Source organism: Spinacia oleracea, chromosome 4 (assembly GCF_020520425.1).
Source record: "Spinacia oleracea cultivar Varoflay chromosome 4, BTI_SOV_V1, whole genome shotgun sequence".
Taxonomy (NCBI): domain Eukaryota; kingdom Viridiplantae; phylum Streptophyta; class Magnoliopsida; order Caryophyllales; family Amaranthaceae; genus Spinacia; species Spinacia oleracea.
Genome location: NC_079490.1, coordinates 125,862,036 through 125,889,523, shown reverse-complemented (window position 1 = coordinate 125,889,523; position 27,488 = coordinate 125,862,036). Strand labels below are relative to the sequence as shown.

Here is a 27,488-nt window from a genome sequence, read left to right as displayed (position 1 = left end):
CAGTGACTGCGACATTAAACATTAAACATTTCCAAAAATAATAACCAGAATAAGTTTGCTACACATGATTTAAATTTTGTGATTCATTGTAAAAGGATCAACTTACTGAAAGCTTTCCGTATTCGTCATTTTCCTTCTTGTCCAAACCCCTAGCCAGGAAGACATGCTCAGTTGTCCAAACTCCTATCCTTGGAAACTCGTTCCACGACAGAGGAGGCCTGTTCAAATGATCTAAGTAGAATATCTGTTGACCAAATGCAATGTTAATAATTTATTTAAATGTAGTTAAAAAACGAAAATACACATTCACTATGGGGGAAAATGTTTGGAAAACTACCAAAAGGAACAGAGTACAACCACCACATCCCGCCACAAACCCTGCTTTATCAAACTTCTCAGTAAACTCACAAGACTTAGTCATAAGCCACTCATGGGCTAACGTACACCAATCGTATTCAATTGATCTGTCTGCCACGGTACATGCTTGCATCAAGGGCTTAGACATATACGATCCATCAGTCGAAGGACATATGACCAGACCCAAAAGCGCCATCAAGAAAGCAGTACGGAATTCGCTACGGGACGACTCGGTTTCTAGCTCGATGACGTTGCCATCTTCATCCTCTACGACTACCGCATCCATGACTGAACGCAACGAAACCATTTCCTTTCCCTCTCCATTTACAATTGTAAATTTCCGAGACACCTTCCCAGCCTTAACAACCAACGCCTGATTATCATTCTCTTCGTAGGGAACCGTCTTACCTCACATTGGGAGATCAAATACGCATTTCCATTGTGTTGGGGACAACGGTAAGACTCTGCCATCACCTGCAACCAAGGTATGGGCAACTCCATCCACCCTAGTCATTAACCAATAGCAGAACTGTCGCGAGAGTTGGGTCAACTTCAACTTTAGCATCCCACCAAAACCCATATGTTTAACAACTTCAATTCTAGAAGCATCAAACCTTTTGATCAACTTCGAAAATGCATCAACACGGCAAATGACCGCTGGTTGCTGTAAACATGAAGAGCGTATGGTCATAGGCAAACATACACAACTATAAATGAATAATGGGACCCTGAGTTTTAATGAATACAGTTTTATGATGTAGATACACTTTACTGACTAACCTTGTTGCGACATTTTTGTAGTTGCGTCGCAACACATAACTCTCCCCTCCTAACTTGTTCCCCGGTTGAGAGACCTTTGGTTCTTCTCACAACATATTGCTGCTCCTGAATAGCAATAAGAAATATATTAAGAATTAGTTTTTGTCAATCATCAGGGGAACCAATTACAATGACTCACTCCTACTGCATTGCTTTACCTGTGGCCGTGGCTTTGGGGTAGGTAGTCGTCTCCTTTTTACACCTTGTTGGGGTAATATTTTCCGAGAAACTACTTGTTTGTATCCCCTCTTAATTGGATGTGGTTCTCGCTCTGGCACTTCATCGTACTCCTCATCTGAATTCTCAACTTCATCATAGTTAGTCTCCTCAGCTTCATAGTCCTCATCACCCTCACCCTGACTTTCGTCTTCGTACGAATCTTCTTCTACAACCGCCCTACTCTTTTTCGTTGGCGGATTATGATTAGGTTTAAGTACACTCAAGTCACTGGTGAAGTATTTACACAGATCATCATCCCCAAAGTCCTCGAAAGATTTGTGTTTTTTGTATTTGGTCTTTGAAGTTCCCTCATATTCAATGACATTATTCCCCACTTTTCTCTTCGTATGACTATGAACTAGTCCCTTCCTCATGACACTGTGAAAATATTTAAGTGGGAGACACAAAATCATATACTTATACTCATGTCAAATCACCAGCAACAAACACAGAAATAAACCCAACATTACGCAAAATGGTTTGGTTCATTATTTTTTACCAGCCCCACCCGAGAAAGTTTGATTCGGGTCTTAATTTAGTTAACTACAATTACTTCATAGTCATCTCAAATCACCAAAAACTCTCACAAAAAAATACCATACATTAATCAATTTGACTACAGTACTAAATACTCATGTCAATTCCCCAACAAGTAACGGCAAAAATACCAATCCTTAATCCAGTTGTAAGAACCCTAATTTAAGAACCCTAATTTAAAAACGACAATTTTTGAATTGGGTATTTTCATAAACTTGACTTCACTACACTTACGTTATACTCCTGTCAAATCACCCTACAACCAACGAAAAAAATCATACATACCTCAAAAAGGGTTTGTTAATTCAATTTAGGGAACCCTAATTTTAAATTGGGAACAATCGAATTGGAAACAAGTAGTGTTTGAAATTGTAATACGAAAACTGTAAATAAAATTTCGACTTAGTTACCTGGGTGTTGGATTTCGTGAACGCCGTCGACAAGGCAAGTCGGAGTGGGGAAGTCGAAGAACAGCGAAACTTCTGGAGAGAGAAAATACACCAGTATAAATGACAGGAGAGAGAAAGGATTTTCCCTTAATACATTTATTTAAAATAAAAATTATTGGTTTAATATAAAGTTATCTCTATTGTGGAATCGACATGTGTCATTGTTATGAAAAATACATTTTTTGAAATTTAAGTGTCAGTCAATTCTCCCGCCAATAAATAAAATGATATTACAAGGACAATTTTAAGCCCCCAATGGTTGAATCTATTTTAAATCACAAAGTACGAACTTGACATATTTGTAAAATTATACGTACCAATTTCGCTAGTATCTATCATATTTAAATAAATTTAAGTACCAAAAGACGGTAGTATGTAACTAAATTATAAAACGCTAGGTACCAATAACAAAAAGGACATAAAGAATAATACAAAAGATGTTCACTAATGCTTCGAAACTACTAAGTGTTAAGGTTTAAAGGTTTAGGGTTAAGGGTCAATGGTCAAGGGATAAGGGTTAAGGGTTAATGGCTAGGGGTTTAGGGTTTAGGGTTTAGGGTTACTCAATTAAAATAAGACCCACTAGCCATGTAATTTAGGGTTTAGGGTTTAGGGTTTAGGATTTTTTATAAGTTTTTATAATATAAAATTAGGGTTTAGGGCCTCCCTCCGTCTTGGAATACTTGAAACCGTTTGACCGGCAGGGAGTTTAATTCATTATAATTGACTTCTTTTTTAATTGAAAGGTAGTTAGTAGTGGGGTATTTTTTTTTAATATAGATAGTGGGATGTGGTGGGGAGTCATGAATTTTTTAACGTTTATTTGGGTTTAGGGTTGTCGGTGGGCCCTTAGGTAAGGTGAGCAAATAATAAAATATTATGTATAGTTTCCATTTTTAGAAGCGTTTCAAATAATCCGGGACGGCCCGATAAGGAAAGCGTTTCAAGTATTCCGGGACGGAGGGAGTAATAGTCAAAGTTATGCAATGGCGAGCGTGTCCAATCAAAACGTTGCGAGTATTCCGGGACAGAGGGAGTGTATGTTTGTTTTATTGAAATAGAATAACATCATTTCGGATGTCATTTCGGATCTCGGGTTTCATTTATACATGTCGGTTTTCATCTAAAAATAATCGATTTTCATTCATAAGCGATCCGGTTTAGATTCGATAGCCAGGATCAATATAGATTGATTTGTTCATATCGGTTATAATGTATGATATTAGGGTGTAGGGTATGATATTCGGGTTTTTTCAAATAGTAGTTCAACCAATGAATCAAATACCTACACATGCGTATTTTTTCAAATAGTAGTTCAACCAATGAATCTATTCTAAATTAAGGGCATAGATTTAATACCATTTCAAATAGGGCATAGATTTAATACAACCACTGAATCTATTCTAAATTAAGTATGGACTTATAATTCTAAATTATCCCCTACCCTATGTGATGTATATATTACTGGACACTAGGTAGGGAATTCTTAAAAATTGGTACCCTAGTTATACAAATACAGCCCATGCATGTGGTATAATTCTTCGTCAAATGATGATATGGTACACAATACGTACCAAATTTTCATTTTTTTTAATATGGTACTATTTTAATACAAAATTTTGTTCATTTCACGTTTGGTATAACTAAAATACCAGAATTTATGTGAGGTCGTGAATTTGGTACATATATCATACCATACCACCAAAAATGGTATATAACAAATACCAAATTTGCATCATGGGACTAATTTAATATAATGTTAATATTTTTAAATGAATGGTACAAATGAAGTACCAACCTTCGTTTAAACGTATTTCTGGTATACTAAATTTCAAATTTAGTATCATATGTAAACTTGTTTATTACATATCTAAAGTATGGTACATAAATAGTACCAATATCTATATTGGTACACATACAGTCCCACAATTTTCCCCCCCTCAAAATTAAGACAAAAAAAATTAAACACAACCATAAGTGTGATGGAGAGAGACTGAAATAAGTAACAAATGTTTTGGCCAAATTGTTATACAATGTTACAGTGTTTATTAAAAACATGTATGTAGTAACTACTACAGCTACACTATAATGAGAAATGTAATACCCTTATTAATTTTTTGACAAGTCATGGCAACCAAGGAGGTCTTTGGTGAACATTGGTTTGCGGCTGACTTGAAATGATTGATTACCATTGTCTTGAAATACCTGATTGCTACCCTTTCCTACAAAGCACTGAGTTGGTTGAAACATGTGATTACCTGGCCGTTCATAATTTGGCCGGTCAGCGTGTGCTTGTAATGTCTGGTTTCCATTCATTTAATAGTTCGAGGGATTGTTGAGGCCCTGCATGCACTGATTTCCAGTCCCTTGAAACGGCCCAGCGACATTGGTAGTAAAATACCTTAGAGACCCTGCATTATGCGACATTTGCAACCCATTTAGGTTTTGCGGCAATTGAGATAATGGAAGGCCGCTTTGGCTTTGCGACATTTGGACTCCACCTATGCTTTGGGACAATTGGGACATTTGTACTCCGCTCAAGTTTTGTGACATTGACATTAGGGTGCAGGGATCTCGAGAAAGTATTACGTCCTCTTGAGACATACGAATCCCCCCCCCCCCCCACAGACATGTAAATTTGTGTCTGTCCCACTGGAAACAAATTTGTAGCAACGCCACCAACACGTCTACAAATAGGCTGGAATAGTTCAGGAAGTCAAGTCTCAAGTTTCATTTAGCAACAGATAGGTAAAGTCAGATTTCACGAAAGTTTACCTGAAAGTTTTGACGGGGTGGCGCGTTCATGTAGTTCTGTTGAGAATACACTACATTCCCCACAGAATCAACACCGTTGTTCACTCCAACATGTTGCAATTCACCTCCAACCACAGGGACAGTGTTATACCCAGGCGGCATATGCTAAAAACCACATCAGGATCATAAATTAGCAATTACATTTCAGTCAATATAAGTACACAAATTAAGCACAGATTACTCACATATTCGTAAGACCATCCTGGAGGGTAGTTGTTCTGTGCATGACCTAAATTATTTTGAGCATTAGTATTCGGTTGACTTGGTACAGGAACTTCTTCAATAACCACATCCTTGTTTTTCCTAACTTGCTTTCTAGCCGGCTGCTTAGTATTCTCACCAGGAGCAATGAAACGTTTTTCAGGAGTTCTGTGAGCCTTTACACCACCACGAGGAATAGGATCCTTAACGACCTCATGATGGACCTCAGGTGGGGAAAGAGTGGTGGTACCTTCACAAAAACTGTTGGGGGGTTTGTTAACCGACCCAGGAGTTGCAGGTCCATCACTACTCTTTCTGTGGCCAACGGAAGCAAGTCCATCCCCTTCGTTATCGCCCACAACTGTTGTAAGTACATCGCTCTCGTCCAAACGTAGCACAATATTTTGAATCATCTCAATAACAATGTCCAATTTTTGCTCTGTCAGGGAACCACGCAGCGCAACAGGTTCTACGGCATTCATAATTTTGTCGTACCGCATTACTTCCTCCGTTTTCTCGGGATCATGATATGCAACCTTCACAAGGGTGTGTTTACGTTGGATATCTTTCCTCCAACGATCCACAATATAGGCGGCAGGTACTGTTTCCACATTCTCCACGTCCAATACCTTTATTATATGCCTGCACACAATGCCATGGCACTCGAAATGTTTGCAATCACATTTCGCAACTAAAGTTTCTTTGTTGAACACTACAACATATGTACGCTTTCGGCCAGACAAGGATATTTCCTTCCTGAGAAAATTGGACCAAACCCAGACTTTGTCTGATAATGTGTGCTCCACCTCCCAATCAGATAACACTTTGGAACAAATGGGGGAAACATAACAAACGCGGGTGCACTGGAGCTGAACTTCAACAAATTTGGCATCTGTGTATATTTTCTGAAATTTCCTTTCCACGGCAAACTCCCCCACTAACGGTCTTGTGAAACGACTACAGTTCACATCCGCAGCTCTTTCATCATTCGCCCTACTTTCCATTTCCTTACAATATCTAGGAGCAAACTGATACAACCTCGTGTTCTTCTTCATGTATCCGTCGAAAAAACTATTGATGCTTTCCACCCGGCCTTTGGGTCATCTGCATACCTGCCCAAAATATATGTTTAACATAAGCCGGAATCCACATTTCTCTCTGGTTGTACAAACCTGCAATATGTTTGAGAAAGATGAATATGGACATCATAGCCTGTTCCGATGTTTGAAGTACCAACTTCAACAATTCATGGAGAAACACACACACATATAGGTACTAAAAAATACGTATACAGTCATTTATTACACACTCATAGAAGTCACATATTGTGGTTTGGTACAACTATTATAGAGATAAGGATGCATGACATTCACAGTGTGGAAACTTATGAAAGACAAACATACCTTCTAGCCACTTATAGCTTTCCTTTGTCTCCTTCTTTGTGTCCAGTTCAAATGTTTTTATGACAGCAACCCAGTCCTCCTCAAACTCTTCAGGAGTTAAACTATTGTATATCACGTTCTGTAAGGCGACTTTAATTTGAGGGTATTCAGTCAACGATCCAAGTTTCCGGCTAAACTTCTGCATAATGTGCCACATGCACCAGCGATGTCGGGTTTGTGGCATTGGCATTGCTATTCGAATCGCCTTCCTCATTGCAGCATCTTGGTCAGTCATCATTGCTGCCGGAGCTTTTCCACCCATACAAGACAACCACGACCGAAACAGCCACACAAATGTCTCTGCATCTTCATGGGACACTAATGCACATCCTAACAATATGGTCTGCCCATGGTGATTTACCCCAACAAAGTTCGAAAACGGTAACTCATACTTATTCGTCAAGTACGTCGAGTCAAAGCAAACCACATCCCCAAAATACTCATACGCCGCCCTACTTCGAGCATCAACCCACATGACGTCCTGCAACTTCCCTGTTTTATCTAAACGGTGAAGATGGAAAATTTTTTGGTTATCCTTGGTCATTTTATCTAAGTAGTTTATCATGGCTGCGGCATCTCCATCTCTAAGCATCAATCGCATCCTCCTATTCAGAAGATTATGAATATCTTTCTTGGTAAAACCTATATTCTCCACACCATTACGTCTACCAGCTAGGTTGTTGTAAATCTGTGCAACAGGAGCCCCAGAATCATGATCGTTTACAATACCATGTATAATTGTACCTGTTAATTTTTTCTGCCTGAACATCGGTATATGTGAAGACTTCCTAGGCGTCGGATTATGGTTCAAGTGCTCATTTACCACATTCTTCACCACCCAACTATTATTCATGTCACGAGCACCATACAACATAACAGGGCAATTACACTCTTTCGACTTCTTCTTAACAAGTGGATCCTCAATTAGAGTTACTTTTTTCCCATTCACCAAACGCCTGTAGTTGGTTCTACCATAACACTCACATCTCCACACATAGCTCTTTAGGGAATTAGATTTTCCATTTTCCTCTCTTTTCTCTTTAGGCCAAGTTTTTCCACCTACACAGACTACGCCAAACCCTTGTTGTTCTCCATACGAACGGTAGTAGTTATTCAAAGCTTCCCAATTAGAAAAGGACATTCCAATAACAGGGGTGGCTAGAGCAGGACCTTGTTTCATCCTTGTAGGGGTCATATACACTCCATAATTGTTTCCATCCAATCCACTACCTACACCCTCCCCTGCAGATGGATTGTCATCGTTGCCAAGTGCATCTTCTCCAATAACCACATCTTCATCCATATCCACACAAACATCTTCACCAATAACCACATCATCCATATCTTCACCAACATCTTCACCAACATCTTCATCATTACTATCATTAAGGTCATCATCATTACCGATGAAAACTTCCTCGTCCAAATCATCTCCGGTATCAAGTTCCTCATCATAATCATCATCTTCCGTTCCGTAATCACTACCAAAATCGTTATGAAACGGTTCCTCATTCACACCTTTATATACGTCTTCATCTACATCACTTAAATCAACGCCTAATACAACACCATATTCATCACCACCTTCTTCACTAAATAAATCACATTGTTCACCCACCACTTCTTCATCCAATTCATTATCAACCTCCTATAATACAACATATAATTCTCTTAATTTTACATATAATCTTATACTTAACAACATATAATTCTGTTCATTTTATATGATTAATCGATGTTATATAATCCAAACATTAAGGTTACAACTTTGATATATTAATTTAACATTAATTACTGCAACTAAACCTAACTGCGTACCGTAATACCAAATTTTGTTCATTTCACATTTGATATAAATAAAATACCAGAATTTATGTGGGGTCGTAAATTTGGTACATATATCATAACATACCACCAAAAATGGTATGTAACAAATAAATACCAAATTTGCATCATGTTAATAATTAAAAACATGAATCATCATTTTTCAAGGAGTTAAACTGAAAATAATTGGGAAAAAAGTCTGGATCTTTACCTGTTCCAATTGTAATCTTCTCCTCCTGCCACCCACAGTTGCGTCTTTATCCATCAACACCGATTACGACACACCACCACACCACTGAGATCTGTACTCAAAATCAAGCCCAGATCTCTTCAACTGTAGAAAATGAACTTCATAATCCACAAATTTATCCAATTTGATGAGATGATAAATCATCCAAATTGAGGAGTGAACCGAATAATTCACAGATTTATTTAAGGAAATCGATTTTCCAGAAACATTGATGAGTGGGAAGAGCAAATATTTTTTGCAACAGATGAAGAACAAGATGATTTCTTAAAGATAATATCATTGATTTAATTTTTTTGTGGTATATTAAATTCGTCGTTTTTGCCGCCTAACAATTGCCGAAATCAGTTTGGCGCAATTGCAAATTTTTCCTTCTCTCTCTACATTTTAATTGCCACTATTACAATCTTTTCCTTTTTTTTTTCAGCATCTTTTGGCCCACTTTAAGGGAAAGTATTATTTTATTGTGGTTATACCATTTAAATGGTATAGTAGTTATAGGCAAAGACTTTCTCGCCCGAGCCCCTAATGTTAAACCTCTTTCAATTGTCTTTATTTAGGAAAACTAAAAGAGATGAACGTCAATAGTAGAAGTCTAAGGCTCCTAAGCTCATATTCTATTGTTGAAGCCTCAAGGCTAGAAGAGAAGCCTAGTGTTGTTTCTTGTTTACTTTCTTTCCACCCATTTATGCTTAAAATTGATTATATATATATATATATATATATATATATATATATATATATATATATATATCTCCAATGAGAAGATCACTAAAATGAGAAGAATGAGAAGCAATCTAAACCATTCGAATGAAGTAGATCGGACGGCCCAGTGCGCGTGAAAATTAAAAAAAAACGAAAAACCTAACCCAGGAAATTAGAAAAATTAAAACGAGATTCTCCCTCCCTTCTGCTTGCTACCTACTCTTCCATGGCTGAAAAAATTTAATCAATTGCTCATCATCTTCAACTTCCTCGATTCTTCTCGCATATCTCTTTATCTTCTTTGCGATCCTTTTCCAATTCTCCAGGTATGTTTTTTATTTTTTTGATTTTTCTAATTTTTCTCTCTTCATTCAATTAAGTGTTCTTCGATTTTTCTGATTATTTTGTTGGTGTTCTTCAATTTTTCTGTTCGTCAATTTGATTTGTGTTCAATTAGGTTCTCGATTAATGTTTATTTCTCTTATTCGTGTTTCTATTGATATTTTCGACTGATTTTGCTCGAATTTGGGGTTTTCTTTTGATTTTGTGGGATTGGGTTCTTTATTGGAATTCAGGTGATTTCTTTGATTGAGTAGTTATGTGAATTGAGTTCATGTTATTCAATCTTTCGAATTAGGGTTTTTCTTTTGATTTTCTCGAATCAGCTAGGTGTTTTGCTCGAATTGAGTTGATTTGGGGGAATTATTTTTCTCGTTTTGTTTTTGTTTTGCTTGAATTTGATTGTAAATATATTTGTATTTGTTGATTCAGTTTTTATTGTGGATATTTTGGCTACATATCTCTATTTTTATGATGGTTCTAGTCATTTTAGCTCTGTTGTGTTTTCAATTGCAACATTATGGGATGATGTAGGTGTTAAACATATTGATGTTGGTCTCTGGTGGCTGCAGAGCTGTTTTAGCAGGCTATTTATTTTAATAATGCATATAATCTTGACTAGTTGGAGTTTCCTTATGCAAATATTACAATAGTTTTCAGTATTTTATTCAATCTTGTCATTGGAAATGGATATTTTGAATCAATCCATTAACCCCAAAGCTGATTATCATGTTGATTCTTTAGTGATGGGAGTTTGAGTGGAAAAAATTTCCTCTAATATAGGTCTTTTATGTGGTTTTTTGTTTGGTTGTCCGACCCTTTTATTCCTTTCCTTCTAGAGGGTTGTGAATATCATACTTAAGGAAAGCATTTTCTAGAGGGTTTGAAGAATTGACGGGACGAATTCTTCAAACCGTTGCTTGATACTTTGTATTGTGGGGTTAGTTTCAACATGTTTGTTGGCTTCCTGGATGACAATGTCATCATCCATATATTAGCCCTGTTCGCACAGAAATATCCATTTTGTACAGGTTGGTAAACCATCTTCTTTTGCATCTGGCTGCTAGTTTTTCTAGCTTTAAAAATCCAATCTGATATTTGTTTTCAAATAGACTGAATATTTAAAAACTGCACTTGTGAATGAGGAAGTTCCTTGAAAAAATTCAATAAAACATGAACATCTTGAAGCCCATGTACAATTTTATGTCAGCTCAATTTTTTGTAGTTCGACAAGTTGGATGTCTTATTGCTTAAAAGTTTATGAACTGTTGTGTGAGGTGGTAATTCTTGTATGGTATTTGCCTTTATAATTTCAGCTTCCAATGCTGATATGTTGTTTCCGCAATGTGCATCCTTGTGGTTCGGGTTATAATCGTTCAAATTGCTTTTTACCTGCAGAAGTGCAGATGCAGGTGCTGCTTTGATCCTCGTCATAAGTAATGTTGTTATTTGTATATCCATTCTGTCATAAGTAATAATTGCCTTTTCCGACAACTGGGCAGATTTCTACTCAATAGTTAGCTTTATAACTCAAAACACTATGTGTTTGCTGGATTGATATTGTATAGTGCCCTTATTCTCTAAAATTCTTCTGATCTTGGATATTCTGATTTCGAGTTGTCTTTTTTTGTTTTTTTTCAAGTATTAGTAATGCCTATTAGCTCAATTAGTAGAGCTTTGTGCAATTGCACAATGATGTAGGTTCGAATCCTACATAGGCAACTCTGGAATAACAACTATAAGGAGCTTTGATCAAGAGTCAAGATTCCCGCCAAGTTATATGAAAATATTGGATGTATATTCAAAAGTATTTGCTCATTTGTGTAAACTATAAAAATGAGCAAAGTTTTTGAATATTAAGTAATCTGATATTTTAAAATATTTGCTCATTTAGACACGATGAGAAAAAGTTTTGAATATTAACAAACCCGAACTTTAAAATTTTATAAATGAGCAAAAATATTTGCTCATTTTGTAAAGTACAAGAAATGAGCAAAAATATTTGCTCATTTGTGTAAAAGATAAAAAATGAGCAAAAATATTTGCTCATTTGTGTAAACGATAAAAAATGAGCAAAAATATTTGCTCATTTGTGTAAACGGTAAAAAATGAGAAAAAATATTTGCTTATTTGTGTAAACGATAAAAAATGAGCAGATTTTTCGAATGTTAAGTAATATGAGATTTTAAAATATTTGTTCATTTAGGCACGATGAGCAAAAGTTTTGAATATTAACAAACCCGAACTTTAAAATTTTATAAATGAGCAAAAATATTTGCTCATTTGTGTAAATTATAAGAAATGAGCAAAATATTTTGCTCATTTGTGTAAACTATAAGAAATGAGCAAAAATATTTGCTCATTTGTGTAAACGATAAAAACTGAGCAAAAATATTTGCTCATTTGTGTAAAATATAAGAAATGAGCAAAAAAATTCTCATTTTTGTAAACTATAAGAAATGAGCAAAAATATTTGCTCATTTGTGTGAAGTACTTCCTCCGTTCCGAATATATCGCACCATGGTTGACTTTTACTCCTCTAACCATTACTTTGACTCTTAATATCTCAAATCGTGTGCAAGTAAAAATTATAAAAAAATAATATTTAGAAAATATATATCGATACGGATCTAACATGACCTCACATGACTAAAATATCCTTACGTACGAATCACAAAAATTGGCCAAAGTCATAGTGTGAATAGTGTAAAAAACAAATGGTGCGATATTTCCGGAACGGAGGAAGTATAAGAAATGAGCAAAAATATTTGCTCATTTGTGTAAACTATAAAAATGAGCAATAAATTTGCTCATTGTGTCTAAATGAGCAAATATTAAAGTTCGGATTTTAAACATTTGCTCATTGTTTTTAAATGAGCAAATATTATAGTTTCGATTTGAAATTTTTGCTCATTGAGTCTAAATGGGCCAATATTAAAGTTCGGATTTTAAAATTTTGCTCATTGTGTCTAAATGAGCAAATATTATAGTTTCGATTTGAAATTTTTGCTCATTGAGTCTAAATGAGCAAATATTAAAGTTCGGATTTTAACATTTTGCTCATTGTGTCTAAATGAGCAAATATTATAGTTTCGATTTGAAATTTTTGCTCATTGAGTCTAAATGGGCAAATATTAAAGCTCGGATTTTAAATTTTTGTTCATTGTGTCTAAATGAGAAAATATTATAGTTTCGATTTGAAATTTTTGCTCATTGAGTCTAAATGAGCCAATATTAAAGTTCGGATTTTAAAATTTTGCTCATTGTGTCTAAATGAGCAAATATTATAGTTTCGATTTGAAATTTTTGCTCATTGAGTCTAAATGAGCAAATATTAAAGTTCGGATTTTAAAATTTTGCTCATTGTGTCTAAATGAACAAATATTATAATCCGAACTTTAAACTTTTCCTTATTGTGTCTAAATGAGCAAATATTATAGTCATCCATGATACACTAGAGACATTTGGGCTATGCCTTGAAGGGGTTTGTTTTAATTTGCCTTAATTTGGCCTGAGTTGACTTAAGCTTACTTGCTGGTATTGAACTTCTCATTGTGCTGCTGGTGTTGTACTTATGATGGACATTAAGGTTAGAAAGAAAGCTGATCCATGTCGTGGCGTGCTGTGTGCTGCTGCTGGCTACTGGCTGCTGCAAGTCTGTTGGAAGCTTGGTTTCAGGGAGGTGCTCAGGGTTGTTTTGTCGCTCGTGCTGAGGATAATTTCTTGGGCTGGTGACTGCAGTCTTTATTGTCACAATGAGCAGGAACGAGCAATGGTTTTGTGTTGGCCTGTTGGGGAGCAGCTTCGATTATTGGAGTGATACAGCAGTGGATGCTATCATGCAGCACTGCAGCAATAGTGAAAAGAGGTATGGAGGCTAGCGCGAGCCATACAGTTCAGGTTGTTACTGGAGAAGATGGATTGGTATCTGGAGAAAGCGAAAAAATTTAGTTAACACAAGATATAGAGGGATTACAGGGGAAGATCGTGAAAATGGAAAAGATGTTGAAAGAGAGAGAGGATCAATTCACTGCACTACAAAAGAGACTTGAGAATGAACATGATGATAATAATAATTCTGCTCAGATCATGGCTTTGATGGCTCCAATTAACCACATTGAGCAGGAGCTTAAATTGAAGAATGAATCTGAAATACAGATTAAGATTAAGAACAATGTTATCGTATGTTAACTGAGGAAAATGAGTCACATCAGGGAAGGATATTGTAGACACCTACTTTTGTCCCCATTTCCGAAAGGGAAAGGTTCGATGATGAAAGCATAAATCTCCACTTGACAACGCATCTCCTATAAAATAAACGAATCTCGATTCCCCATTTCATTTCACCCGAAACCTGCTATTTATGGAAACCTGCTAAAAATAGTAACTGCCGTAAAAGGTAGCTTCTAAAAGTGGCAAATCATAAAGGATAGAAACCTGTCAGAATTAGGTGTTGCATTCCAACATAAATCCTAAATGAGATAGAAAACTGCGAGAATCATATTCCTAATATGATTCGGAAATAAGAGTTACGTATTAATTAAAATCCTAACGAGCCTAGAGTTCGTAACGGGCCCAGACGCATTCCGTCATAAAATTGATACGCGCTAAAAGACTCGATTAAATCTCAAACTCTACGGATTTCAGGAATCCGAATCTGACTAAAGAAATCAGCCCAGACCCTATTTTCAACGCCTGGCTCTGGGCGCCGAAATCTTCGGCGCCCAGGCCTGGGCGCTGAAAATACCTGTGTACGTGTTTTTTCCTAATTCTTTGTGGATTAGAACTCTGCAATTCTATCTTTCCACGAACTCTTCCCTATAAATAGACCCCTAAATTCGACGTGAAAAGAACACACAACACACACAATTCATATTCTGAGTATTGACTCCAACCCTTAGCCTAAGCCTCACGCTGCGAAATTGTTCACGCGTTCTGTCGCAATCGATCCATAAATCGAACATAACGTATCCTGTCCCATAATTGAAATTCGTTAAATAAAAAGGAGAAATAGTAAAGTCAAAGTGGTTAGTTTTTTGAGAACCGTGACGCACCTCTCAAGGGTGCGTCGTAATGTGTCCCTTTTCGATGATTTAATTGCTTTCCTCGCCCTTTTTATGAACTGTTAAACTAACTAAATCTGATTGTTCTACCACGCCTAACAAATATAATATTTTCGGAAAATTGGATTATCATGCTAGGTCCCTTAATGCTATTTAAATCAGATAATCGCGATCGATCTAGTATTATATGTTGCATATTGCTAAAATCAACTCAGATTAGTTTAATAGTTAACGCATGTCCCTTCAATTATTTATGCTGGGCTAGTAAGGATATCCTGCCTCTAGAGTTATCGACGAGCGAAGTACTCCTCTCGGTAGTTACAGTCCCTCGAACCCTCAATCTCTACCTTGCGGGTGTATGTTGAGAGATCCCCACACCAGGGATCACAAGGGAACCTACGGCCGTCGTGGTCAAACATAATTGCACTCCCTTTATGTCACGATAACCAGGTTTTGTCAGTTTTTCTCATTGTTGTTAAAAACTGAATGGCGACTCCTATATTACTAGTCAATTGGGTGTATACTCACAGGAAATCCAATTACACTTGATTGAATAAAAGAATCGTCACACCCACGAGCGACGAGGTCACGCATTAGCCTCGTGCTTTTTCGTCCCCCTCACAGATATCAGAACTAGAGAAGAAGGTGAAAGATAAAGAAGACGAGTTGTTACATTTGAAGAACGAAATGTCTACTAAACTAGTTGCCTGGAGTGAAGAAGTAACCCATCTGCAGCAAGAAAAGGATATGAGAAGGAAGCTTGATGAACATATAAGTTTGCGCGAGAGAGAGATTATCGAGTTAGAGGAAGAGAAAGAAAGCTTGCAAGCAAGAAATTTGGAACTGGAAATCACATTGACAGATAAAGAAGACCAAATTGCTGATGTTCAGAGAAGGAATCGAGTTGGGGAGAATGAGGTAAGTCATTTGCAGGGAGAATTATCAGTTTAAAGGAAAAAGTTTTCAGAAAGACTATTTCGGCGGGAAAATCAGAATGATGAGCTGAGTTAAGGTTTTAGATCAGCAATTTATGCTAAAATAGCAAGAAGATACGATCAACAAATGAAGGGGTGACTGTAAATTGGTGAAAGGGAGATTCCTTCAGGAAACAGAAAGTAAGATGGGTGAAGTTGCAGAAGAATGCAGGAAGAATTTCGAGGATCAGCTTCGTATGTTAAGTAGAAGGATAAGAGTTGCAGAGCAGCTTCATGCTGAGAATAAAGATAAATTGTAAGAAATGCAGGAACATTGTCAGCAACAACATCCAGGTTTAGAGAAAAGAATTTCTCATCAAGTTATGTCATCAGGGAAAACTGAGATACAAACGGGTATGTTTACGTTAGGTTATTTATGCTTTGATGAGGAATAATTGTTCTATCATGTTAATTTAGAGCTTGTTTTCACTCATTATTTTCTAATTGCAATTTAGGAAACGAGAATATTCACCTGGGAAATTATACTTTGCAACTAAAGAAATAATAAAAGAAAACTATTAAAAGTAAGACTAAAGACCCGACTCAAAATGATGAGAACAAAAAGTAAAGATTGACCTACGTGGGATTCGAACTCACATCTTTTGTGCATTTGCACAATGCTTTACCTATTGAGCTAGTAGGCTAGTGTTTTTTAAATAGAATCAACAAAAGTAAAGCAAAAACCAAAAAAAAAAGTACAATAATTTGTAATAACCATTAATCACATTGATTAATGCAATGTCAACAATTTAAGAGACTATTTTGCCCTTGCTCTGATCACTTTAAGAAATAAGTTTCACCAAAATAAGTTTAGATAAGGGATACTACACTCAGTTTACTACTTAAAATAAGTTTCGATGAGTCTAAATAAGTTCAAATAAGGAGTTCTCAAGTTAAAAAATACTTCCTCCATTTTTTTATTATTGCACCATCTACATTGGGCACAAGAATTAAGAAATGTGGTAAAAGGTGAGAGAGTGACAAAAATACCCATGTGATTAAGTACAGGTTTTTAGGTAAAGAACAAGTGGGGTTTGGTCCCCACCACCCATATAAGGATAAAAATGTCATTTTATGTAAGTAAACTTACTAAAAAAGGAAATGGTGCAATTAATATGCAACTTCCGAAAAAGGAAAATGGTGCAATAATAAAAAAATGGAGGAAGTATAAATGAAGCTTAAATCTTGTTTGTATCATCTTAATTACCTGTTGGAATGCTGAGAAATGCCAAGATAGACCCTCCAATCCAGACACTGTACTTCCTCTCAGGTGGGGTGACAACCTTGATTTTCATGCTGCTTGGGGCCAAAGCAGTGATTTCCTTGCTCATCCTATCAGCAATTCCAGGGAGCATTGTGGTTCCTCCACTAAGAACAATGTTTCCATGCAGATCTTTCCTGATATCAATATCACACTTCGTGACAGAGTTGTAAGTGGTTTCGTGAATACCAGCAGCTTCTTTACCAATCATTGATGGCTGGAAGAGGACTTCAAGACATCGGAAACTCTCACCACCAATGCTAATAGCGCAACACAGAAACTACTCAGATCTTGGTCTGCTGCAAGCTAATAAAACTTAACCAACTTCAAAGTTGGTCAGTTTCTCTGTATTCACCCTTGAATTTACAAAATTGATTCTCGTATTCAAGGGAGTTGTTGCTACAGACACCATTCCCTTATGCTATTGAAAGAAAATAACTGGATCATGCAACCATGTTCCAACTTCCAAGTGATCAAGAGTTTAAGTAGTCACGTTGTCCGTCACACCGAATTAGGAGCCTGTAACAAAGGTGCCTATTCATCCGAATCCATTTGAGAACCAGGGGCAACATGGAGATCAATTATGCACTTTATGAACCATCTCTGCTAGCATTGTGTTCCATTCCTTTATATAGCAGTCCGTCAACTCCCATAGAACGCAGTACTTCAGCAGCATCAATGCAGCAAATGGTTTTCTTCGTGATAGCTACAACCAAACGTTTAATTCCACTTTGACAAGTGAGTCCTGTGATTTCAGTAACTTTTATCCAGCTCTTCTTCATGATTTACTCCGTGCTAGCTACACCCGAACGTTTAATTCCACTTTGACGAGTGAGTCTTGTGAAAATGAGCAAAATAAATTTACTCATTTGTGAAAATGAGAAAAATAAATTTACTCATTTGTGCAAATGAGCAAAAAAAATTAGCTCATTTGCGCACATGAGCAAAATAAATTTACGAAGATATATATTAACAAAAAATTAATATGCTTAGAAATCAGCAAATCACAACCTATAAAGGCTACAGATTAAGTTCATAAAGTATTCATTCAATCATCCTAACTTAGAACAAAATTGATGCATTTACCACGTATGTTAAATTGCTACTTCTACATCATGATCAAGCCGTTATCTCTGATGTACACATCGAAGAACAAATACTAGGTCTGCTGGAAGCTGATTTGGTTGTTCATTTCCCTTATCTGTGTCCTATACCCAGGCAGCTTTTGGTGGGGATTCTTCTTCAGGCTAGCTCATTTCTGTTTTGGCCACATGATTTTAGTTACCTTGATCATGTGAGTTACCAACTTACCTAGTAATGTAATTGGAAACTCGTCAATTAGACCTGATGAACAGCAAGGCTGCTATGTAGTACACTAGTACCCCATTGTGTGTGCTCCGAGTTGGAGACAATGTACTACAGATTGATGTAAGGATCCTCTCAGATAACTGATACTTTCTGATACTCGTAATAAATATGGAGTACGAATATATTGGCGTATATTGGACCATGAACCAGCTACACCATACTCTCTCATTACCCACACATCAACAGAGTTAAGATCCACATAGCTAACCGAAAGGCACAAAAACCCATCAAGTATTCCTACATACACGCCCCTACTGTTCACTGAATCGGAATCAGGAATTGACAGAGTGCTAAAAGTTTCATCCCAATAGCCTCATCCCTTATACCGCCAACCCAATGGATAGAATCATTAACAGATACATTTCCCCTAAACTTAAATAAAAATTGCAAAGAATGCTAGGAGTACGAGCCTTTCTCCATGAATCATCTTTCAAGCTATATAGCATGACTTCACTCTCAAAAGAACCACGTCTGTAACCATCACCACACTGAATAACACTCACACATTTATACTCAACACTTAAATTTGCTCATTTACACAAATGAGTAATTATATTTTTTCTCATTTGGAATGAGCAAATTTTTCAATTCAATAAGCTTCAGAGTAGATTTTAAAAGTATTTGCTCATCCGTGTCAACAATCGAAATGACCAAACAATTGCGATAAGAAACAGAACCAGACAGAATTCAACATCACACATTTCAAACATTTAGGAGCTTCAAATTAATAAATTTAACTAAACACTGTAATTATCAACACAAAATCACAGGAAAGAACTATCAACAACGACAGGAACTACAACCCTAAAATTTAATAAAACCATAAAATTTTAATAAAACCCTAAAATTAACTCACAATAGGAGAAGGCGTAGATATGGTGGCGGTCGGAGATCGAAGGGTGGAGATTGTGGCGGTGCAGTGGATGATGGCAACGTGAAGATGGTGCTGGCGCGGTGGTTGCAGCTGGTGAGGAGATGGTGGCGGTGAGGAGAGAGAATCGAGAAAGACATGAACAATGAAGGAGAGAGAATAAGCTAGGAGCTCCTGAGAGGAAACTCGCGAGGAGAGAGAAAAGGGAACAGTGGAAGTCAAGAGAGAGAAAATAATTGTTATTTTGTTTCATGATGATGCCGATATTTTTTTTTTGCAATATTTACAGTAATGCCATTACTAAAACGCGGTAGGAACGGTTAGATCTAATCTTAGTGAACGCACGAGATTGCTTCTCATTCTTCTCATTTTAAACTTCCTTCTCATTTGAGTGTAAATCTATATATATAGATATATATACTTCGTATATATATATATATATATATATACAAACGTCAAATGGGAAACTCTTGAGGGTTGAGTAAGCAATAAGCCAATAAGGCACCAACATCAGAGTGGAAAACTCTCTTTCGTAGTTTGAAAGTTATCCATATCCAAGTTAGTTATAAACTTATAATGGAGGTACAAAATGCATGACTATCAATTATCAACACACCAGGAAGCTATCTGCTAGTGCTAAATCTTTCAACCCTCCTACGCCGCAACTCATCCTGAGAGAGGAGGCCATTCTGCAAATTTGATGACAAATCACTCCCATCTATACCAGTACCACACATCTCACACACAGACAGCATATCTGAATTGTCAAATGTACAACCGGGACATCTCCATACTCGAGTCATGTTGTTTCTCTGTCCTCTGCCAAAATACCTTCTCAAAGGCCACCTAAATACACTTGAAATACTTCTAACAACGGATCTCAAAGGATTAGGACCTGAATATGATCGTTTCAAATGCAGATAAACAATCCCAGCTAATATCCCACCAAGATGACCAAGAAAAGAGACACCTGGTACAAACAACTGAATGAGTATCAGTTCAACCCATGCAGCATGACGTGAAGGCACAATAATACCATGCACAGATGTGTAATCATCAGTCTGAGCATTCAGCACAACTTTCATACCAAAGAGAACACCAGAAAATCCCACTGCATATTCTGAGTAATATGCTTTCTCATATTCAAACAACTTGAGGAGGGACTTGGACAACAATAAGGTTATTCCCTGTGACATGGTCAGTAATGCAGCAACCATGGAGGCGAATTCTACGCTTCCCATTGAAGTCTCCAACTGTATCCCCTTCCATAGAAGCGACAACATGTTGTAAACCAGATGAGTCTCATTCATGTGATAAAATGGTGACAGCAACAACCGTTTAAGATCCCTATGCTGTTTAGAGCAAACAAAGATATTAGAATACAACAGTTTAAAGATGACAATGCAGCTGAAACAAACGAATTTGAAAGTTCTGACGCCTCTTTGCCTCCCCCCTCCATCCAGTTTAAAGATGCATAAAACTTATCGTCAATATTCATGTAAAAAGGCAACTAGAATCAGGCATGTACATCCATCCTCTCAAGCCAGGTTAGTAACTCGCAAAGAATACTCTGATGCATGCTGCGCTTAACACCCAAGTTAAGAGCACACCAACATTTCAGGTTGGACTACAAAACAATGTAGAAAACTTGGGATTATTGATTATGTTTAGTGTATTTTGGTGCCAGGAGTCGAATCACACCTTCAAAAATTAAATTTTGACCATGAGACTAAAGAGCTGAAAGTAATGGCAAGTTGGGAGGTTTAGTGTGGACATCCTATTTTATTAATCTACAAGGAGAGAAAAGAACTTTGGTTTATTGCTTTACATGTGAATGGAAATTTTGTCTGTATCTTTCCCTATCTCTTTCCTACATAAATATCCGGTGTGATTGTCTTATCCAGAATTTCAAAGAATGCCAAGATAAGTTCAGCAACAACAATTTAAATATATCTAAAGTTGCATTCTTGAGTTCTATAGATCATGCGGCATCAGCAACTAGCAAGGCTGTGTTAATAACGAGGAAGAATTACTTTCATAGCTAGCCACCTGTAATACATTAACTTCTCAATCTAAAGATAGAAGTAACAACCCAATGGACATAGATACAGCACGATATGATAGTTCAACCCTTCCCTAAGAATAAAAAACTAGATTAATTACTTATTTACTTCAGTATATATCAGTTGCACCCTTAGATCGAATCCCTGTAGCCTTCTTCATCCTAGTTTAAAAAAGTACATTGACACTTTAGCCTTTATCATTTATATTTCACTATCTGTTGCAAAACTACTTCATTTTGATAAATCTATCTTAGGAACTAGTTAAACATGCTAGTATCAGCTATAACCTGTCTCAATTCATTGCCCTGCCCCATTCCAAATTAAGGCACTTTGGCTCACCTTTTTGGACCACTATTTTTTCCCACAAACCCCCATTCTCACACTATCCCACACAATACACATTAACATACAATGCATGTCGCCTCAACTTGCCTTCTATTAAAAAGAATGACAAGAGTGAAACTGGGTCGGGATGCCTGGGTAAACAAGCATTCTTTTATCTACAGTACACGGTAGACAGAAAACCAAGCAAATCGGAAGCGGAATCATCAACTTCGGAGTAATGGCAAGCGGCAGAAAGAGCCAGCTTTAGACAGAGAGTATGATAATCAACATCCTGCCTTAACTTCCCCACCTACTGGTAAGACATCATATTCTGACAAGGAATAGAGAATGCTTACCAGTGGGACTTTTACAACTTACTAAGAGAGGGGGCTTGGTCTATAACCAGACTCTGAGTAGCTTCGGAAGCTAAATCAGAAGCCGTTTCAGATGCATCAAATGAAGAATCAGAATTTGCTCTTTCATTTGCCGAATCCAAATCTTAAGCTTAAACAAAACATTCCTGTCCTCCAGAGATCGGATCGAATTGAACTGTCTTTGATTGAGCAAATCCTGCCCTATTTTGACTGATGTTCTCACCACCCTCAGGCCTCAGCCTTTACCGTGGGCACAATAATATTCTCTTAACTAATTCTGAAAGGGAAATCCTAAAAGAAAGAAGGTTCTCTTTTTCCAGTTCAGCATTTGTTTCAAAATTCTATTATGCCCTGCCTGACATAGCAACTTGCTGATGCGCGGTAAGACACTTCTTTTTTCTGGTGTTATAGAGTCTATTCATTACAAACCTTAATTCTATTTTTTCCTCTATCACTAGATCTTCCCTAGTGCGGATGAGATAGAGTAGCCCTTAAGCTGTTGAACTAAAGTTTAAATAAATCCTTGTTTGATGGTGCACGTCTGGGATCAGTAGTAGCTTCCTGAGAGACGCGAGCCTTCCACTTCTGAATTGGCCGACAGTAGAACTCCTGGGTTAAAGGTCAATTCCGGAAAGTGTGAAATAAAAAGGAGGCAGATTTACTGAAGTTGAAGGAGATCGAGGCTCTCTTATACGTTTAAGGTTGCGTCTGAATAGCAGATGACATCTTTGTTTTTGATGTGGTGATTATTCCTAGAAGCACGTGCAACACAATCAAATAGGTTTTGGCATGAATATTTTTATCGTATCCATTTTCCAGAATAACTCCTTAACTTGAGTGAATGCAGGTCCAATTTTCTTATTATCAGTAAGGCTAAAGGAATGTAGATGATAACCATAGTTGAAATAAACTCAAAATTACAGCTGACAAATAATCTCGCGAAATTCCTCAACCTTTGATGACCAACTTTCAAAACAGATGCTTAAGTGAGAATCCTTAGACCTAAGCATGGCATCAGAACAAAAGGAGCAACTAATCTGCACATGGGACAAGTATCATGTTTCCTACACCCAACAAGATCAAATTAATTTCCCCTTGACAGCGGCAGATACATCACACAACATAACTTGGTAACCACCTACAAATGGTAGGTGACACGAAACTATCAACCCACTAATAGTTACCGTCATGTCTCCTACATTTCCAGGTCGTAACAGGGTAACAACCAACTATCCAATTACGTAGGAGGTAGTTTAAGTACTATTAACAGTTTTCTGTTTCTCTAAGTGTAACTCCCGATTAGCTTCAGATGGTTAAGCCTATAACTAGACCTATGCAACATTATTAGAATCGCGATAGGGATAGTAGGATTATACGATCCGGTACGATCCAGATTTGACAAATCGATCCAGGTCGTACCTAGGATTGCAAAGAAGGAAGGATTGGACTGGGATCATTCGGGATCGGTAGGATTGGTAGGATCGCGATCCCATACGCAATTCTAACAATCCTGTATAAAAACTTAAATTTGCTGGGCAAACTCTTATGTCTTTAGTAGATCTGAAGGCTTATAGACTGTAGATGCCCAAATAGAAGAGAAATCAGAGGCATGGAATTAAAACTCGGCCGTTCCGTTACGTAACGGCCATTCTGTAACCTGTTTTGGATTTACCGTTCCGCAAAACCCCGTTAAGTAACGGTTCACAAAAACCACGCCTTTCTCCCCGCGTCGTCTGTTAAGTAACTGTGACTCGCCGCGTTAGACGATCTTTTCCCCGATACACCGTTCTTTTACACAAATCGGCCGAAATATTTTTGTAATTAGTTATGTAGTTTATGAAACATGATACTTCGAGTGCTTATTTGTTCACAAAATATAATACTCACTCATATTATGATAGATTTGGTTATATAGTGTTGATATAATACTTTTTAGACTTAAAATGAAATAATAAGGCTTAGACATGCTAATGTGATTTTTTTCAAAAAATTCACACCGCGTCAACCGCAATCCGTTTTATTCATCCGTTACAAGCGGTTTCCGCAACAACGTGACCGTTACCATGAACACAACCGCATCCGCATTTTTTTCTGTGATCCACGGACGTAATTTAATCTTGATTAGCAGCGTATGAAATTGAATCTTAAGCATCTTCATTCTCTCTCATCTTTGTCTGAATTGGGAAGAACCAAAGAAGAAGAACTAATGATGAGATGTGATCGAAACGGAGCGAAAACAAATTCTTATTTAAAGGTGGTGTGGTGTACAATAAATATTGTATATTGTAGTAAAAGTTTACTCAAAAATGCTTAAAAATTACCCCGACAATGTAAATGTCATATTTTTTTTTTGATAAACATTATTCCTTCAAAATCATTAATAATGTATAAAGTTAACCATTTAACCCTTTAAAATGTTTATCCACCTACTTTTTTTCATAATATAAAAGTTAATCAAAATATTTTAAAAGTTACAAAAAATTGAGTAAAAGCTATCTGATGTACAATAAATTATGTACACCTTATGCGTGCAAGACATTTTGTGAAGCGAAATATTGAAGATCTTTTTTAGATAGTATTTTATTTGTCTCTTTGGGATACAGTGAATTTCACTTTTGATTTCACGTGCCTAACTTTTGATATCGAGTATACATTTTGTTTTTCGACATAGTAAATACTTCGTACTTCGTAGTAATACTGCTCATTTGTTTTACTTTCTTTTGGAAATGTATACTTTTTAAAAAAAAAATAGAAATACTTTTTTATTTTTGAGTTGTCCTTATTCCATTATTATGAAAAGCACTGTAGAAAAATAAGAGAAATTAAAAAAATCTATCTGAACAAAAAAATTTCCTTTATTATCTTAAGGTCCGTTAAGGTTTCATTTTGTGTTTTTATACGAGTAGAAACTTTCATTCAGATTTACTTAAATATTTTTAAACTCTGGTGCTCCAATAACTGCACAAAACACAAGACAAAAAATGAGTTACATATGTATTTAAAATCCGACTTTGTATTCTATTATTTTTTTGTTACTTGAAATTAATGTATTCAGTCATGCCGTATCATATGCGTTACTTATTTTATCAAATTGGTAGGATCTTACGAGCCAATTCTATCTCCCTCATGGATGCAAAGTGGGATCCCGATCCTGGCAACCTTGGACGAGTTTGACCTATTTAACTCTTTAACAGTGAAAAAAGATGAATGAAACATCACTACTGGACTCGATGGTTTGAGCATTCTACCACGAATCTTTAAAGTTGTTGGTCGATACCTTTAACAAGTTGGTGACTTACTCTAAAACCCCTATCTTAGTTTCTTAGTGGCAAGCACCTGAAGCAAAGCTAAGTGTCAGCCCTTCCTGTCCCTCTACCATTAACTCCCATGATCACCCCAAAATATATATTGAAGTCTAAAGAAGTTCACACTCAAAAATCCATGTGAATCTTACGTGTCAAAAACCATAATAAAGCAAAACATGAGAACAAAAATTGTGTTCACATTTTCAGTCATTTGGCGATAATCATCAATTTCTCCAATGAGCATCATCAATGAATGGAAGACACAAATGTTTCTGTTTGCTGTGATGAAAATTGATACAAAACTAAAGCTTTAAAGCTTGAAGAACAGCAAGATGAAGTTCAAAATCATGCAGCAAACAATACAAATGCAAGCTTCAAATTAGGATGAAAAATAAAAAGCAGCTAAAGGATTTTTCTTGGGTGGGGAGAGGTCGTGCAATTAACAACAATGCATGAAATAAGTTTGGAATTAGTGAAACCGTGTACCTTAAGAATTAGATACGCATTGAACCAAACCTCGTTGATATTAGGGAGGATAGACTCCAAAAAAGCAGGCCTTAAATAGATTAGAGTATTGGCAGCCAACAAGCCAGCAGTCACAGGAGGTTTTCTTTCAAGTCTATAATACTCCCTCACTGTATGAAAAGCCAATAAGGGTAGCATACCTCTAGATACCCTTCTTCCACCTATATCCATCTTCCAATCTATACTTCTACAAATAACTTGTTCAATAAACAACTGATAGTGTTTCCTTCCTCTTCACTTTCCCACCAATCAGTTTCAAAGCCTATAAAACAATAGATGGATGTAAATGTACGGCTTTACAAAGATTATTCACAATAGTTTGTCGTCTTAGCAACCAAACACATCAATATGTGTCGAAAATTGGTCAAATAAAACCACCATTTAACAAAGACTATTCACAGTATTTAATCACCTGAGCAACCCAAACACGGTAATGTGTCGAAAAAGCGTCAAATAAAACCACCATTTAACAAAGATTATTCACAATAGTTAATTGTCTGAGCAACCCAAACACATCAATAATCGTCTGAGCATCCCAAACACCTCAATATGTGTCAAAAATTCATCAACACCTTCATAAAACAGCAGTAGCTCGATCATTACACCAATGAAAATCAATTTATAAACCTATATTCCAACACCAAACCTAGTTTTTCAGTAAAAATACAAACAAAAGCCTTTGTTAAAAATCCGTTATACCTCGAAGATTTCCGCGCACCGGAATTAAGTAATTCAAACAAAATCAAAGCATATAGCATAGCAAAGATCACCCATGAACAAAATACTACAACATAATTAAAACCCAATTAAACTATTATGCATAAAATAAAATAAAATAAAATAAAAAGGAGGCATTTCAACCTAAATTAGTAGCAAATAAGGTAGAAATTTCCAGGTAATTCAAAAAGCTCGAAAACAAACTGATGATAGTGACCAAAAACCAAGTTAAATTAGACGTTAAAAATCACATTACTCAACCTGAAAGACTACAATCAGGAACAATAGAAGTAAGGAAACTGAAGCATTGCGTACCTTGGAGAGAAACAGGGGAGGAGAGAGAAAAGGGTTATGAAATTTTGAAGGAAAATGCAAAACTTTGTAGTTCAGGAAGGTACTAGAGCAGTCCGATGATTTCTGTTGGAAAAGTATATTCATGTAACCGTGATTTGTGAACGCTGCAAATAAGTTACTACTCCCTCTGTCCCAGAATACTCGCAACATTTTGACTGGACACGTTTGCCAATGCACAATTTTGACCACTAATATCTTTAACTGCATATTATAAAAATTTGTAAAATATTAATATTTTGAAAATATATATTAAGATAAAGTCAACAATATATTATATACTAACATTTGTTTTCATATATTTGAAATAAAATTGGGTCAAAGTGAATTATATGAATA

General features: G+C 36.4%; 4 protein-coding genes across 6 annotated transcripts; all 4 read right to left on the bottom strand.

Moving 5' to 3' along the window:
* Positions 1–15: 15 nt before the first annotated feature.
* On the bottom strand, positions 16–9,463 carry LOC130459400 (uncharacterized). The gene is made up of 5 exons (XM_056826753.1): positions 8,874–9,463; positions 2,343–2,414; positions 1,335–1,773; positions 1,138–1,242; positions 16–1,021 (listed from the first exon to the last, which is right to left on the bottom strand). Exons 3-5 carry the CDS (start codon positions 1,767–1,769, stop codon positions 767–769), a joined length of 795 nt encoding a protein of 264 aa, XP_056682731.1. The 5' UTR covers positions 1,770–1,773; positions 2,343–2,414; positions 8,874–9,463; the 3' UTR covers positions 16–766.
* Positions 6,468–11,387, bottom strand: LOC110794369 (protein FAR1-RELATED SEQUENCE 5-like). The gene is made up of 3 exons (XM_056842194.1): positions 11,256–11,387; positions 6,800–8,486; positions 6,468–6,568 (listed from the first exon to the last, which is right to left on the bottom strand). Exons 1-3 carry the CDS (start codon positions 11,385–11,387, stop codon positions 6,468–6,470), a joined length of 1,920 nt encoding a protein of 639 aa, XP_056698172.1.
* Positions 11,388–16,760: 5,373 nt separating this feature from the next.
* On the bottom strand, positions 16,761–18,033 carry LOC110794367 (uncharacterized). The gene is made up of 3 exons (XM_056842192.1): positions 17,850–18,033; positions 17,577–17,650; positions 16,761–17,531 (listed from the first exon to the last, which is right to left on the bottom strand). The coding sequence occupies exons 1-3, from the start codon at positions 18,031–18,033 to the stop codon at positions 17,190–17,192; spliced, it is 600 nt and encodes a 199-aa protein (XP_056698170.1). The 3' UTR covers positions 16,761–17,189.
* A 1,967-nt stretch (positions 18,034–20,000) lies between these two features.
* LOC110794353 (rhomboid-like protein 14, mitochondrial) lies at positions 20,001–27,269 on the bottom strand. Of its 3 annotated transcripts, none has more exons than XM_021999314.2 (4): positions 27,114–27,269; positions 26,043–26,343; positions 20,578–20,842; positions 20,001–20,460 (listed from the first exon to the last, which is right to left on the bottom strand). In XM_021999314.2, the coding sequence occupies exons 2-4, from the start codon at positions 26,250–26,252 to the stop codon at positions 20,114–20,116; spliced, it is 822 nt and encodes a 273-aa protein (XP_021855006.1). In that variant the 5' UTR covers positions 26,253–26,343; positions 27,114–27,269; the 3' UTR covers positions 20,001–20,113. The 3 variants fall into 3 exon arrangements, with proteins under 3 accessions (XP_021855006.1, XP_056699826.1, XP_021855004.1); XM_056843848.1 differs by adding an exon at positions 26,494–26,653 and having other exon boundaries at positions 20,001–20,842; positions 27,114–27,265; XM_021999312.2 differs by having other exon boundaries at positions 20,001–20,842.
* Positions 27,270–27,488: the final 219 nt, after the last annotated feature.

Excerpts from the sequence above, each read along its gene's own strand:
- LOC130459400 (XM_056826753.1), bottom strand. The coding sequence starts at position 1,769 with ATGAGGAAGGGACTAGTTCATAGTCATACGAAGAGAAAAGTGGGGAAT. Across the intron at positions 1,243-1,334 it reads CCCCAAAGCCACGGCCACAG|GAGCAGCAATATGTTGTGAG; the intron begins GTAAAGCAATGC and ends ATTGCTATTCAG. Across the intron at positions 1,022-1,137 it reads TACAAAAATGTCGCAACAAG|CAACCAGCGGTCATTTGCCG; the intron begins GTTAGTCAGTAA and ends TCATGTTTACAG.
- LOC110794369 (XM_056842194.1), bottom strand. The coding sequence starts at position 11,387 with ATGACGAGGATCAAAGCAGCACCTGCATCTGCACTTCTGCAGGTAAAA. Across the intron at positions 8,487-11,255 it reads TGGAAGCTGAAATTATAAAG|GAGGTTGATAATGAATTGGA; the intron begins GCAAATACCATA and ends GTTGTATTATAG. Across the intron at positions 6,569-6,799 it reads AAGCTATAAGTGGCTAGAAG|GTTTGTACAACCAGAGAGAA; the intron begins GTATGTTTGTCT and ends AACATATTGCAG.
- LOC110794367 (XM_056842192.1), bottom strand. The coding sequence starts at position 18,033 with ATGAAGAAGAGCTGGATAAAAGTTACTGAAATCACAGGACTCACTTGT. Across the intron at positions 17,651-17,849 it reads ACACAATGCTAGCAGAGATG|CAACAACTCCCTTGAATACG; the intron begins GTTCATAAAGTG and ends TGGTGTCTGTAG. Across the intron at positions 17,532-17,576 it reads AGAAACTGACCAACTTTGAA|TTTCTGTGTTGCGCTATTAG; the intron begins GTTGGTTAAGTT and ends AGATCTGAGTAG.
- LOC110794353 (XM_021999312.2), bottom strand. The coding sequence starts at position 26,252 with ATGGATATAGGTGGAAGAAGGGTATCTAGAGGTATGCTACCCTTATTG. Across the intron at positions 20,843-26,042 it reads ATGCGTATCTAATTCTTAAG|CATAGGGATCTTAAACGGTT; the intron begins GTACACGGTTTC and ends TGCTCTAAACAG.